Source organism: Triticum aestivum, chromosome 3B (assembly GCF_018294505.1).
Source record: "Triticum aestivum cultivar Chinese Spring chromosome 3B, IWGSC CS RefSeq v2.1, whole genome shotgun sequence".
Lineage (NCBI taxonomy): Eukaryota > Viridiplantae > Streptophyta > Magnoliopsida > Poales > Poaceae > Triticum > Triticum aestivum.
Genome location: NC_057801.1, coordinates 272167570 through 272181223, shown reverse-complemented (window position 1 = coordinate 272181223; position 13654 = coordinate 272167570). Strand labels below are relative to the sequence as shown.

The 13654-nt window shown below is 48.8% G+C and overlaps 3 protein-coding genes across 3 annotated transcripts; 2 read left to right on the top strand and 1 right to left on the bottom strand.

Moving 5' to 3' along the window:
• Positions 1-823: 823 nt before the first annotated feature.
• LOC123069691 (histidine biosynthesis bifunctional protein hisIE, chloroplastic) lies at positions 824-3640 on the top strand. The gene is made up of 5 exons (XM_044492621.1): positions 824-1122; positions 1642-1887; positions 1980-2075; positions 2147-2298; positions 3223-3640. The coding sequence occupies exons 1-5, from the start codon at positions 922-924 to the stop codon at positions 3422-3424; spliced, it is 897 nt and encodes a 298-aa protein (XP_044348556.1). The 5' UTR covers positions 824-921; the 3' UTR covers positions 3425-3640.
• A 786-nt stretch (positions 3641-4426) lies between these two features.
• LOC123069689 (presenilin-like protein At1g08700) lies at positions 4427-6244 on the top strand. Its single transcript, XM_044492619.1, has one exon. It carries the CDS (start codon positions 4569-4571, stop codon positions 5946-5948), a length of 1380 nt encoding a protein of 459 aa, XP_044348554.1. The 5' UTR covers positions 4427-4568; the 3' UTR covers positions 5949-6244.
• Positions 6245-10108: 3864 nt separating this feature from the next.
• LOC123069690 (uncharacterized) lies at positions 10109-12621 on the bottom strand. The gene is made up of 2 exons (XM_044492620.1): positions 11341-12621; positions 10109-10449 (listed from the first exon to the last, which is right to left on the bottom strand). Exons 1-2 carry the CDS (start codon positions 12470-12472, stop codon positions 10337-10339), a joined length of 1245 nt encoding a protein of 414 aa, XP_044348555.1. The 5' UTR covers positions 12473-12621; the 3' UTR covers positions 10109-10336.
• Between the last annotated feature and the right edge of the window lie 1033 nt (positions 12622-13654).

Sequence of the window (13654 nt, the reverse complement as noted above, 5' to 3'; positions counted from 1 at the left end):
AACAACTTCCCCTCCCCCTCAAAGCATAGGTTAACCTTTTATGGCGTGTCCATCCGGCCAAGATACAATGGAAGATTGGTGGACGATGTCTCGAAAGCTGGTGCCAGAGACTCACCGGAAGGACTATGACTCTTTGGTGGTGCCCATCTGCTGGTGCTTGTGGAAGCAAGGGAATGGTAGAGTTTTTGGTAGGAATGACAATTGTAACGAGCTCGACACTGTCTAGCTTATATTTAGGGAGCGCCAGCTGTGGGCGATGGCGCGTAGGAGTGGAGCTTTACATTTTTGTGAGTAGTCCCTTACATATCTAGGAAGAGATCGGGTGTAGGCACATCCAGGTGCTTCCTGCCGTCTGTAAACTCTTGTAAATATTTTTCACCCTTCTATAAAGCTAAGGTACGTCTTTGGCGTACTCTCGAAAAAAAAATTATGGCGTGTTTGGTAAACATTTTGGTAGGGGTAAGGAAGTTTGCACAAGGTGTTTATGGAGGGATTTTTTTAGCATCAGTACAAATACAAGCGCTCATATACACGCGCATATATTCATCCTTATGAACGCACGCACGCACACCCTACCCCTATGAGTACCTCTGAGAGACCGAGCCGGCATATTATCTTGAGATTTACGAAGTCACCGTAGACGCCTTGTCATCGACAGGAACATCTCCTCCCACTGAAAGCACATCGCCGAAAATCCTGAAATAAATCCAGAAATAATGCGAGCACCAAGATTTGAATCCTGATGGGTTGGGGATACTACTGTCCATCTAACTATCTTAATCACAGGTTGGTTCGCGTGTTTATGGAGGGATTAGGCGTGCCTTCAGAGTTGAGAGGCTCAATTGACTTGACCGGACTCGAACTCGACCAACCGCCGCGTCGAGCAGCGACTGCTCCCCATTCCGATTTGAGTCGGCTCCCATGGCGGCTCCACTGCCTCGCGCCCCCGTCTCCTCGCCCGCGACCCGCGCCGCCCTATGGCCAGCCCGCTCCAACCCTTGCACGGCCGCGCCGCCATCCTCGGGGGCCCTCGGGTGGCGGCTCAGGCAGGCTTGCCCGGTGCTCTCCATGGCTCCGCGCTCCGCCCGGTCGACGCCAGCAGCCCTCGCCGTCGATCCCAAGGTCTGTTGATTGGTTTCCCCGTGAAATCTGCTGCCCTCCTTCTTCTCACTTGGGAGGCCTTCCAAGTTAGGAACTGGGGTGGACTGGTGTGCTCCTCTGCTTTGAACATTTATCTTAGGCTTTGGCTTTGGTGGCTTATGCGAAACTTGCACAATATAGTGACATCATGAAAGTAATGGTTTATGGTTTGCCTGATGGAGATCACAAGTATGTTGATATGCACTAGCAAGCATTAAGCCAGTGGGAGGAATTCATTCATCAATTACTTTTTCATGGGATTTGGTTGCAATGCAAATCAATTCTGCGGGAATATAATCAAATGGTCCTGTTATGCCACCACATTAGTACAAATAAAACTACTTAGCAGTCCTTGCTTTCTCAGATGCATTGCCACTGTTAGCAGCTTGTAGTGTACACGGAAAGAGAACCTTTGTTTGCGATAGTATTGCCCTTAGAGAAATAGAAAAAAGCACAGCAAATATTTAACATCGGCTTGTCATCGTCGTCTGAAAATTTTAGGTTGAAGCGTTACTAGACAGTGTGAAGTGGGACGTCAAAGGGCTGGCAGTTGCTATTGCGCAAAATGTGGATACTGGAGCCATTCTTATGCAGGGATTTGCTAACAAAGAGGCCCTTGCAGCAACTATATCAACCAGAAAAGCTACATTCTATAGCCGTTCACGGTCTTCATTGTGGACTAAAGGGGAGACATCCATGAACTTCATCAATGTGCATGACATATTCTTAGACTGTGACCGTGATTCAGTAAGCATCTTCTGCTTTCTGTTATGCATCAAAACAGTCAGTCTGGCTTCAGTTGATACTAACTGGGGTATTTGTGTTTTCTTGAAAGTTAGATAATATATCTTGGTACGCCAGATGGACCTACATGCCATACAGGGGCAGAGACCTGCTACTATTCTTCAGTCTATGATGCACTACAAGGTTCAAAGGTATTTATCTTCAATGAACCTTCCTATGAATATAAATTTACTTGAAATTAAAATATTATTGTATTTCACAGTCCAATCAAGAGAGGCAGGTCGCCACAACTCTCTACTCTCTTGAAGACACGATCAGTAGGCGGAAGGAGGAGATAGTTACTGAAGGGAGTGGTAAGCCATCATGGACGAAAAAACTACTGCTTGATAACCAGCTGCTTTGCTCGAAAATACGGTAAGTGTTGCTTCGTTTAATTCTCATGCTCTATTATATATCTGTCTGTACATTTCTCATGTTCTATTATGCTCCCTCCGTTCCTAAATATAAGTCTTTGTAGATATTCCGCTATGGACTACATACGGAGCAAAATAATTGAATCTACACTCTAAAATGCATCTACATACATCCATATGTTGTCCATAATGAAATCTCTACAAAGACTTATATTTAGGAACGGAGGGAGTATATCTGTCTGCGGTCCATATTATGCTTTTAGGTGATATATTAGATAAGGCTACTCATTAGATTATTTGCAATTTTACGGTATGGTTATTGATCATTATCTGATCAGCCATATGACAGAATGCATTTGTCCGAAAATATCACCATAACAGAGTTACTCAGAGCATAGAGTTATCCATGCTCCATGCATGCACAGTTTGTTTTGTCACCTAATATGTCTTTACAAACATGTAAATTTTGGATATAATTATTATGAGCTTGTCCCATACAAGTAAATTTGGCGCAATGTATCAGCTGGAATAACTACCGCCAGAGGCTAACCTAAGAAGATATCAGTATATTTTGCGAGTACATATGAGGTGCAACAGCGCGATTTGGTATGGAGTACTGCCACGTGTATAACAGTATAAGCAACAATTTCAACATACAATTTTTCTCAAGAAAGGAAAAAACTTGCAAGAGTGTAAGACCGATAGGTGGCATATTCGACGTTATTTGGTGTCGATGTAAGGAGTTGTTTGCCGATACTTGTATCACTGTAATGATTCATCTCTCTCTTAGCATATTGATGGCATGGTGTGAAACTATTGCCTTTTTCTCTTGTTATCATTCCATGTTTGACCTTTTCCAGCTATTCTCTTGATGCCAGTATATTTCTCTCTTAACGTTGGTGCGCATTTGTTTCCGGTCTTTCAGCGAAGAAGCGGGGGAACTAATTCAAACACTGGTTGAGAACGAGGACAAATCTCGTACAGCCTCAGAGATGGCTGATTTGCTGTACCACGCAATGGTGCTTCTGAGCGTGAGGGATGTGAAGATGGAAGAGGTTCTGGAGGTCCTGAGGAAACGCTTTTCGCAGTCCGGAGTTGAGGAGAAGGCCAGCCGCAAGAAATCTTAGCATGATCGCATGTAGGTGGATGAATTCCTTGTGATTGGGCAGGGTGTAGTATGGAGTTGTCCAGCTTTCTTACAGTATCACCTGAGATTTAGTATCATTTTGCTCTCTAAGAAGACTGAACTTGTGTTGTGTTTTTTATTTTTATTTTCCCTTGCACAGTCACAGCGGCACCGTTGCTGCTTTGGCCAATAAAGTTTGTTTGCTGTGTACCCACTATATATGTGGGTGATTTTTATTTACAGTATGGACGATATGTTTTGTTGTACAATACACACACAAAAAAAAGGTTTTTCAAGAGGACCTAGTTGTAAATCTTGTTACTTGGGGTGTTCCCTGTAGTGTGCCATGACAGAGATTATGAATAGATGGAAAGTTTCTTAGAAAAAGTATATAGAATTATTAAAGCAAGAGGACTTGCTAAATTGTTGAGGTGAAGAAGTTGTACTTTGTTACAATGTTCAAGTGGGTGGTGTTGCTGATTCCTTGGTGATAGTTGGAATTTGACTAGAGCCATTGGGTCGCTGTGCGATCACCGAAAGTGAAAAATAATACAGTACTAGCACGCGCACATCTTTTCCAAGTTAGGCCGAACATGGTGTGCAGTGATTCATATGGTTCTTTCACTCTTTTGTTTCTGTTGGTTTGGAAGCGACTGACGAGGACCATGTGCAATAATTTATGGCTCGCTCTTGGGGTGTTTTTGGCTTGGAGGCCCCATCACCACCACCAGCGTGGAAGCGGCGGGCATGCCTCTCATTTTCCTTTTCCTTTTTTTTTGAAATGTCATTTTCCTTTTCCTGAGATAAAATTGTGAAACACCTACGCGACTTACACAAAACAAAACGAGTGAATCGATTGGATAGCCAAAACTAATCAACAAAGTTCTTTGTTTCGCAAAAAAAAAAAAAACTGAAACTCTGTCTCGATTAATGTGGCTATATTGACATAGTGCCAGTCGAGTGAAATATTGAACATTGCAGAGTTTTTGAGGGAACGCGTGAGAGTGAGTCCAAGGAAAGGGACACCCACCACCAAACCCTCCGCCGTGCGAGACCGACCGCCGCGGGGGGCAGGCCGAGATCGGGAAAATTCCCCCATCTCCCCCCTCCCATCCCCTCCCCTCCCATCCCCTCCGCCGCACGGCATGGATCCCGTCGCCGACGCGCCGGACCCGCCGGGCTCCGCCGCCACCGTCCTCGACACCCTCGGCGAGGAGGTGCTCGCGGTCATGTCCCCGGTCTCCATCTGCATGGCCCTCGTCGTCCTCCTCATCACGCTCCTCGCGCCGCCTTCCTCCTCCCCCTCCGCGCCGCCCCCCGTCACCGCCGCCACGCTCGTCTACCTCGAGTCCCCCTCCGACTCCCCGGCCCAGAAGCTCCTCGGCGCGCTCCTCGACGCCGCCGTCTTCGTCGCGCTCGTCGCCGTCGTCACCTTCATCCTCGTCGCGCTCTACTACTACCGCTGCACCGGCTTCCTCAAGAACTACATGCGCTTCTCCGCCTTCTTCGTCCTCTTCTCCATGGGCGGCGCCATCCCAGTCGCCCTCCTCCGCCGCCTCGACGCCCCGCTCGACGCGCCCACCGCGCTCCTCCTCCTCTTCAACGCCTCCGCCGTCGGCGTCCTCTCCGTCTTCGCCTCCGCGGTCCCCATCCTCGTCCGCCAGGGCTACATGGTCGCGCTCGCCGTCATCGTCGCCGCCTGGCTCTCCAGGCTCCCCGAGTGGACCACCTGGATCATGCTCCTCGCCCTCGCCGTCTATGACCTCGTCGCCGTGCTCGCGCCAAGGGGCCCGCTCAGGATGCTTGTGGAGCTCGCCTCCTCCAGGGACGACGAACTCCCGGCGCTCATCTACGAATCACGCCCCACGGTAGGCCCACCCGAGACTTCCTCCTCCTATGCTCCGGCAATGTGGTCCGAGGAGTCGCAGCACCCCGATTCTGCCGCCCGATCGGGCCCAAACCTGTATGACAGGGTGGGTCAGCAGGATGATTCCGGTCCTGCCATGGTAGAAATGAGGGATCTTGGCTCAGCAAGCCGTGACATGACTACCTCAAATCAAGGTGTAACAGGGCAGACATCAAATCAAGGTGGGAGCGCACAGCATGCTGTCATTCTGATCGAGCAGGGTCAGGAAGAAGAAGAGGCAGCTCCATTGGTGTCAGCGGCATCTGCCAACCCTACCGTCGCCAATGAGGAGCATACACAAATTTCTACATCAGAACCTCCCGAGGAGGAGTTTGAGATGTTTGAGTCTAGCAGGGGCATCAAGCTGGGACTTGGCGATTTTGTCTTCTACAGCGTGCTTGTGGGGAGGGCTGCCATGTATGACCTCATGACGGTCTATGCGTGCTACCTTGCCATCATCGCTGGGCTTGGCTGCACCCTCATCTTGCTGTCAATATGCAGGCACGCATTGCCTGCACTCCCGATCTCTATCATGCTGGGAGTCGTGTTCTACTTCTTGACGCGGTTGCTGATGGAGCCATTCGTTGTCGGCGCTTCGACCAATTTGGTGATGTTCTGAGTTCTGACTAATGTTCTGTTGTCGTAGTTACATGTGTGCCAAGTGAAAAAGCAATTGAGAACATCATGTGGAAGTGACTACTACTTTGTTGGTCACATCTTGTAGGTAGACTGTCATGTAGTTATGACTAGGAAATGGCATTGAGACTTTAGACTCTTATAAGTAAGGTAGCATCAGTTTTATCTGGGATCAACTAGTCCATGTCTTGTCGTATAGGTCTATCAACATGGCATGGTATTCAAGGAGAACACATTTGCATTTCAGTTTCATTTTTTATTCTTGCATTCTTCTTGTTTTTTGCTGGCGTTCTCCCTTTAGATTAGTGATAAAGTATAAATCTATCATCTGCCTGCAATTTTCTTTTATTTTCTTTTCGTGTCTGGTATTATTTCTTACATTTTACTAATAGAGAATAGAGTTAATCAAGCGAATGTATTATTTGAAAACCATTTATGGGCAATTCAGGAACGCAGCACTTGGTAATTTTGTTCTCATTTGATTCTATGACTGACCATATTCCTCCTGTCTGCATGAACTGACAAGGTGAGAATATTTGGTTTTGTTTGTCTTTTCTCCTTGTATTCAAATTCAGGAGTAGCGTTTTGAGCAGTGTTTTAAATAGCGGCGGACCTCCAAATCAACTATAGCGGAGCTATAGCATGAGACCATTTAGCGGCACCCTGCTGAAAAGGCTATAGTTTTGAGTGAGTGTCCAGATAAGAGTAACAAAATCAAGCTTTTGTTGGTTGTAGGTGCTTATTTTACTGCATTGTGCTTTTTGTTGTTTATCATGGACGCTGGAAGCCAAGCATTTAGCTGTATTTAGTTGTAGTGAGCAGAAGTGCTTGAGTCTTTTGTTTTGCCCTAGCTTGCATACATACATTCATTCATTCATTCAGTACTCTCCTCAGCGAATCTACTAGGAGTACTTGCTGTACATGTTGTTTGTCCGTCTGTCTATTGTGTGAGACGGCTGGCTCAACGTCATTTGGTTAGGGTATTTGTTTTCGTGTCATTTTGACATATAAGATATAACATGATTTGTCACGTCACAACATTTTTGTTGTACATACTCCTACAGTGTGGCCTTTGTTGAGTATCCATCCACACAGAGTTGCCCATCATCCTATCAGTGTGTGTGACTTGCGTTATGTTTCAGACCTGCTGCTTGACCCCGAGGGAGGGATGGAGGGAGGAGGCCGTGTCTGCCCGCGAGCCGAGCCCGTGCTATGTGACGGATCTACCATTCGGGCGGGCCCTGGGTCGCCGGTGGCGGAGCAGTCGCCCCTCCCTACCTATCCTTCCTCCGGCCGACAGCGGCGATTGACGGGAGTAGTCAGTCAGTCATCCCAGCGGCGGCGCTGCTTCTGTAACTATGTGGTGTAGGAGGAACAAACTTTTTTTTTAGGCAAAGGAGGAACAAAACTGGACGAAGGGGTACATTTGGGAGAGACAATGGGCTGGATTGGGTCAGTGCACCTAAGAAAAGCCAGTTAGGCCAGAATCTGCACGGTGAAAATCGAATCCCTTGCGCATATGCCGGATGTGACCCTTTTACTACCGCCAAACATCCTAGCGGTAGGATAACGGGTTGCCGCTAGGATCAACAACGGGCTATCACCTGGCCGGTTAGAGAGTATAATCCGTTTATCCCTTTCTTGTTTATTTCTGTGTTGCTTGTACTTGTGGTTTACGTAGATATGTCTAATGTATGTGTAGTACGTGCCTACATAGTTAGATATCAGTATAAGATTTATATTGTCAATGCCATGTTCAGGATTTATTTTTGAATTAGATTAATTAGAAAATTGCTAATGTACTCAACAAAGGGTGGTCCAGGACATTGAAGCTGAAGCTGGTGAGGTCGAGGGACATGAGGTTTGGAGTCCGTTAGCAGTCAATTTTTTTATCAGTGTTGTCGTATGTTTGACAAAACACATTTCGATAAGACGATAATGTAGTTATGTAAGTAGATGTAATGGGTCCTTATTTGAAATTGGCCCTAGCTCGTTGCACTTCTTGCCATGGCCTAGGATCAGCCCTGATGATGAGGCTGTAGCTGGCTCTTCCTGCTACTTGATTAAATGTTGGATGCAACGATGACGGGGGCAGTGCCATTGCAAAAAGGGCTGGACTTGCTGGAGAGGTTGTGCAAATATCATTGTTGAATTAGACTCTAGAGCTCAAGTGGGACTTGCGAGTCAGGCCCTTCTCAATGCTCAAGGTGTACATGTGCTAAGGAATGTCTCATAGACAAAAAGAAAAAACCGATGTGGCAAAGCAATTAAAGAGAAAAGAGAGCACTAGACAATGCATGAAGTAGTTTAGTTGCTAAACAATCAAAGAAAGCTCATTGAGATTAGCTAAGCACTTATGCATTGAGGAGATTAGTTGATAAGATATACTTAACATCTCTTCCAAGCATCAATGCATTGGAAGAGGCCTCTTTAGTGAACATGGGTAGGGCAGCACGCTAGGCAAGGCTGACGACAACAAACGAGAATATGGTGCCACGAGGCAGGGTTTGACGGGAACACACATCACATGTTGGATGCAACACAGAGCAAATGCAGGGAAGTAAATAAAGGAGTTGAAATGCATTGGAGAGATCATAAAAGGAGTTCAACACAGAGCAAATCAGTGGAGAGAATCACAGCCCGGCATGCAGTTCAAATGGTGACTGGAACCATCGATGAGGCACATTTTCAGGGTATTTGATTTTTTGCCACAACTTACTTCGCACATTGATAATTTGCCACTACATAGATTGTAATTGATCTTTTGCCACTCTTGGGCTTCTTTGGATCACAGGATTAGAAAACAAAGGAATTCAAAAAACACAGGAATTTGACGGGATTGTAGGTGCAAAACAGAGGATTACAAAATAGAGGAAAACTACAAGAATGGTCATTTGGATGGAACACAGGAAAAACACAGGAAAAGTGCCTCGATCCTACGCGAATCAGTGTAAAAAAGAGGTTATAGTGGATGTTGAAATTCCTATAGGATTGAGGTGTAGGAATGCATCCATAGGAATTTTGGAGGTGTGGTTCCTTTGATCCAAAGGGCTTCTTTAGGAAAAAATCCAATGGATTGGAATCCTCCAATATTCGTATGAAAATCCTTCAATCCAAAGACCCACATCCAAAGAGGCCCTTTACTTGGAACTTTAATCTTTTGCCCTATGTCAGCTGGGTCCCACATAAAATGTCCAGAATACCCCAATGCTAGATTAACCAGGAACTGGCGCGTCCAGAATACCCCAATGCTAGATTAACCAGGAACTGGCGCGTCCAGAATACCCCAATGCTAGATTAACCAGGAACTGGCGCGCACACAAGAGACGGCGGCGCTCCGGTGGCAGTCGACAGCCTTCCCCGGCAACTCCCCTTCCGCGCGCGGTATCCAGCGGCGGCTGTTGGTGGCCACGCCCACTCACGGTGTGTCGCGCATCCCCGCACCGACGCTTGACCGGGCTTGCCCGATGCGGCGTTCCGGCGCGCGCAAGGCGCCTGCCAGCGATGCGCAGCCCGACCTCCGTGTTCGACCTGGAGTGGACGCCATCTGAGGAAACTCACGTCGGAGGAAGCCCAGTACGTCCTGCTCGGCCACCGACGGCGGCGACGGCAAGAACAGCAGCGACCGTGACTGCCTGGCCGGCGGCCCGAGGACCCGATTCCCCAGGCTGGAGCTCCCATCGCAAGGCGTGTGCAACAGCTGCTGGCAGTGGCGCGTGCAACGGCGGCGGCAGTAGCCTGGTCGCGCGAACGGGAGGAGGAGAGGAGCTCGGCCACGGTGGAGAGGACGCTGGGAGCAGGTCGTGATTCCTCCAACACACGCGCTGTCAACAGCGAGCAGGGCGAGGCGGCGCTGGTTGTCCGCGGCTGAGTGGGCTGGCTTCCCCTGCTACCTGCACCACACCGCCGGGCCCAGCCCCAGCCCCAACCACGCGGCTGCCTCCCCAAACCAGCCATGACTGAGCTATGTTCATCCCGATTTGGGGAATAGGCTGGACTATGGTTGTTTCGGTCAAAAAAGGTATGTAAGGGTATACTTGTCCACTCTTTTATGCACACAATATGTTTTTCATTCATAAGTATTCTTTTTGTGTGAAAAAGTGGCAAAAGATCAAAGTGCAAACTAAAGAATCGCAAAAGATCAATTACAATATAAGCGGTGGCAAATTATTAAAGTCCAAAGTAAGTAGTGGCTTAAAATCAAATCGCCCCACCCCAAGTCACACTTCCGGTACAAGTGCTCCATCCAAGGAGAGATGATAAAAACTCAAGTACTATTCCATAGTGTTTCCGCAAGCACAAATGCTATGGCAAACTGACTTAGCCCCATATATAAACAGCTACTAGCTGCTTCATGTTCCTACCTCCAATTCATCCTTTGCATGCTATCCTGGAGCCCCCCACCAAGTGATAATCCCCTGCCGATCGCTGGTATGGACGCGCATTAGCGCTCTCAGCCAAGCTGATGCCATTAGACCACTCCCCTTCAAAGACAAGCAGCAGTATTATTACGTCTTATAAAATTGAACAGAGGGAGTAGTACATAATATACAGTAGCATTATTATTTGTACTTTTCCCACTAGACTTGGTACTGCTAGCAAATCTCAAGGATAAACCAAACAAGTAGATTTATATACATACATTCTCGACTGCAAGCGTATATATTAATACTATCGGTTATAGAGCACAGTAGTAAAATCTGATTCTCACCCATTCACAATTCACAGTAAGAGACCCGGGTAATTCCCCTAGTCAAGATAACTAGTTCCTCAGCATGGATTATACACATGTAAAAGTAGTTCTACAATTAAGTTGATATTGTTGATACTATCAACATGTTCATCATTTTTTGGGACCCCAGGAAGAATATTAGTGCACACTACACACTCTATGGCCTTAATTAGCACCGATCCTCAAGTAGTCCATGCATCAACCATGTGAGTAAATCAGATGAATACTGAACAACTAGAGAAGCCATGCTTGTGCAGAAATATGCAGTTGCAGTAGAGTTAGAAATGGTCGTGTAGAGGCATGAAACAAACGCAATGTCAATCAGAAATATCCAGATGCAGTAGAGTTAGCAATGCTCTTAGCAAGATAAGCTGGTAAATGCATCACATTCACACTAACAAATAATATCAGATCAGTAAGGCATGGAGGCAAATAAAGATGGTGGAAATGCCATGTATATGGGCAGTACGTATGATTCACGAAATGGTCGTGTAGAGACATGAAACAAACACAATATCAATCAGAAAAGAGGTATTTTTTTCTGAAGCAACTCATGCAACAATTGAGAATACTACTGTAGAAGCTAGTAATTCAGGAGGGCAAATGTTAAAACATGATGATGGGCAGCAGAGCAAAGCATTGCCTGAGGAGGAGAGCGCCCGTGGCAGCTCCCAAGCCCGAACGAAGCGGCTGGCCAAGCAGATGCTCGGGGGCGCAACAAGACCATACACCTGGCACTCCACCACCTTGCGACCACGCACGTCAACACCAAACAGGTGCTCCTTGAGGAAGAAGTAGACCACGTCGGGGTTCTTGGGGTGAATGAGCGCCAGCGTGGGGATCTTCTCCGGCAGCCCGGCCGCCTTGTAGCTCTCATCGGCCCAGATCTCGGTAAAGCTCGCCTCTTGCTCCAGCGTCCACTCCCTCGAGTCTGGATCGCCCAGCGTCCACACGCTTACCATGGGAGTGTGAGCGCCGGCGCCACGAACACGCTTACGCATGTACATGTCGACGAAACGCAGCTTGCCGCCGCTCACCCCCACGTAACGGAACTTGTCGGTGACTCCCCAACCTTCCCTGTACCTGAGCACCCTCCCCGGCGGGAAGGGAACGAAGCCCAGGACCGGCTCGTCGGCGAAGGGGTCGCAGGTGATGACGCCCCATGAGAGGTCCACCCACCAGAGCCTCCCGTGGTGCGAGACCACGCAGATGGGAGACAGCGGGCGTGGCGGGAGCGGGTAGTGGACGGGCTTCTCGACCCACTCTCCTACCTCCGTGGAGAAGCAGAGGAGCGTGGCTTCGTCGCTGCCGAAGATGGGCTGGAGCTCAGCGACCATGTAGTGGCCGCCGCCCCTGGGGGAGGCGAGAAGGCCGAGGAGGGCCTGGTGCATGATGGTGGCCTCAGGGTCGGGGAGCTGGAACGACGAGCCGTTGGTGGTGTCGAGCACGAAGTAGCGAGAGTCGGTGAGTTTCCAGGTGACTCCCTGGTGGCCGGGGCGATCGATGACCTCACGGGTCGGGGCGCAACGCAGGTTGGCCTGGAGGAGGAGAAGGCCGGAGGGGTCGGCGGCGAGGACGAAGGGGAAGTTGCGGGGCGTGGGGAGGTCCGGGAAGACGCGCGGGGAGACGGTGAGGATCGAGACGCGGGGCGGCGCCGCCAGCGCGACGGAGACGTCGCCGGCGTCCGGCAGTGCGGAGACGCGCGGGATGCTGCCTAGGATGACCCACGGCGAGGAGGACGGCGGCGCGGAGGAGGACGAGGACGGCTGCGCCATCGATCTGGGCTCGCAACGGACGAAGCGAAGGAGACTGGGAAAAGCGGAGGTGGTGTGGGTGGGATGGGTGCCGTGGTGGTGGTGGTGGTGCAGAAGAAGGCGCAGAGGGAGAGCTGACTGCTGAGCCAGCCGGCGGGGAACAGGGGAGTGGCAGCCTTTTCTAGTTTGAACGTCTCGTCTCTTCTCATCCTATTTCTTGTCGCTTTCTGAGCTTTCCACAAGATTTCTTCTTTGAGTTAATACCACTATTGGTACATAAACTTGTAGGGATGGGAACAGTTTCATACAAAAATTATAAAACCCCACAAAACTGCCCCTCCAACTTGTCTGCTATAACAAAATCATACAAAACCACCCCGAACTGCACACGTGGCACGCTAGGTAGGCTCTGTCGGGCCCGGATCGCATTTTTACAAAGAAACCCTCGTGCTTTACCAATTTCGCAGACAAGTCCATCCCTCGATAGAAAACCACCTGGTCGTTGACCCCGATGCAAACCCCTTCCAAAACCTTTCCCTTCTTTCGCCCGTCTCCTGTTCCTCCTCATCTCTGCCCTCTCCTCCTCCGAGGCGACGCCGTCGTCGGCCTCATCGGCGGCGACACAAGGCGCCATGGAGTCGCGGCGTAGGGAACCCGGCGAGTTCCCTCCTGAATACGGTAAGCACCTGCCGATTCACGCTTCCCCTGTTCCTCTGCTTCCCCTGTTCCTGCACCCGGCGCAATAGGGTTTTTGAGGCCGATCATGCCTATGTTTTGTGAAAATTGGGTCGATCTGCTCACTAGGGTTGGTTGTGTGCGTCCCCAGGGGTCGTAGGGGAAGTAGTTTCCATGAGCTTGTCTAGGGTTTGTTGATGCTGATTTGGGGAATTGGGGGGGGGTCAATCAAGGGCAATGTGAGGGGATTTGATCTAGGGTTTTGGGTACCATACAGGGAAAGGGGGGGGGGGTCCTTGAGGGGGTCTTTTGATGTGATTTTATTGTTTACATATTCAGAGATTATATGCTATTGTTGCACTGAACTGTAGATGCACTGTAAAATGTGATGAAAGGGTGGTATTTTAGTTGATATTTCAGTGTAAAAATGCTGACTTTCCCTGTTATGCAAAAGTACATGCCTTTTTTTAGATGAAAGTCAGCATTTTACCATTGATTTGTGATGAAAGGGTTGTCTTTTAGTTGATA

Bases quoted from the DNA above. Each gene is read 5' to 3' on its own strand.
- LOC123069690 (XM_044492620.1), bottom strand. From the start codon at position 12,472: ATGGCGCAGCCGTCCTCGTCCTCCTCCGCGCCGCCGTCCTCCTCGCCG. The intron at 10,450-11,340 runs GCAATGCTTTGC...TTGTCTTTGAAG, and splicing joins ACGGGCGCTCTCCTCCTCAG to GGGAGTGGTCTAATGGCATC.
- LOC123069689 (XM_044492619.1), top strand. From the start codon at position 4,569: ATGGATCCCGTCGCCGACGCGCCGGACCCGCCGGGCTCCGCCGCCACC.
- LOC123069691 (XM_044492621.1), top strand. From the start codon at position 922: ATGGCGGCTCCACTGCCTCGCGCCCCCGTCTCCTCGCCCGCGACCCGC. The intron at 1,123-1,641 runs GTCTGTTGATTG...TGAAAATTTTAG, and splicing joins CCCTCGCCGTCGATCCCAAG to GTTGAAGCGTTACTAGACAG. The intron at 1,888-1,979 runs GTAAGCATCTTC...CTTGAAAGTTAG, and splicing joins TAGACTGTGACCGTGATTCA to ATAATATATCTTGGTACGCC.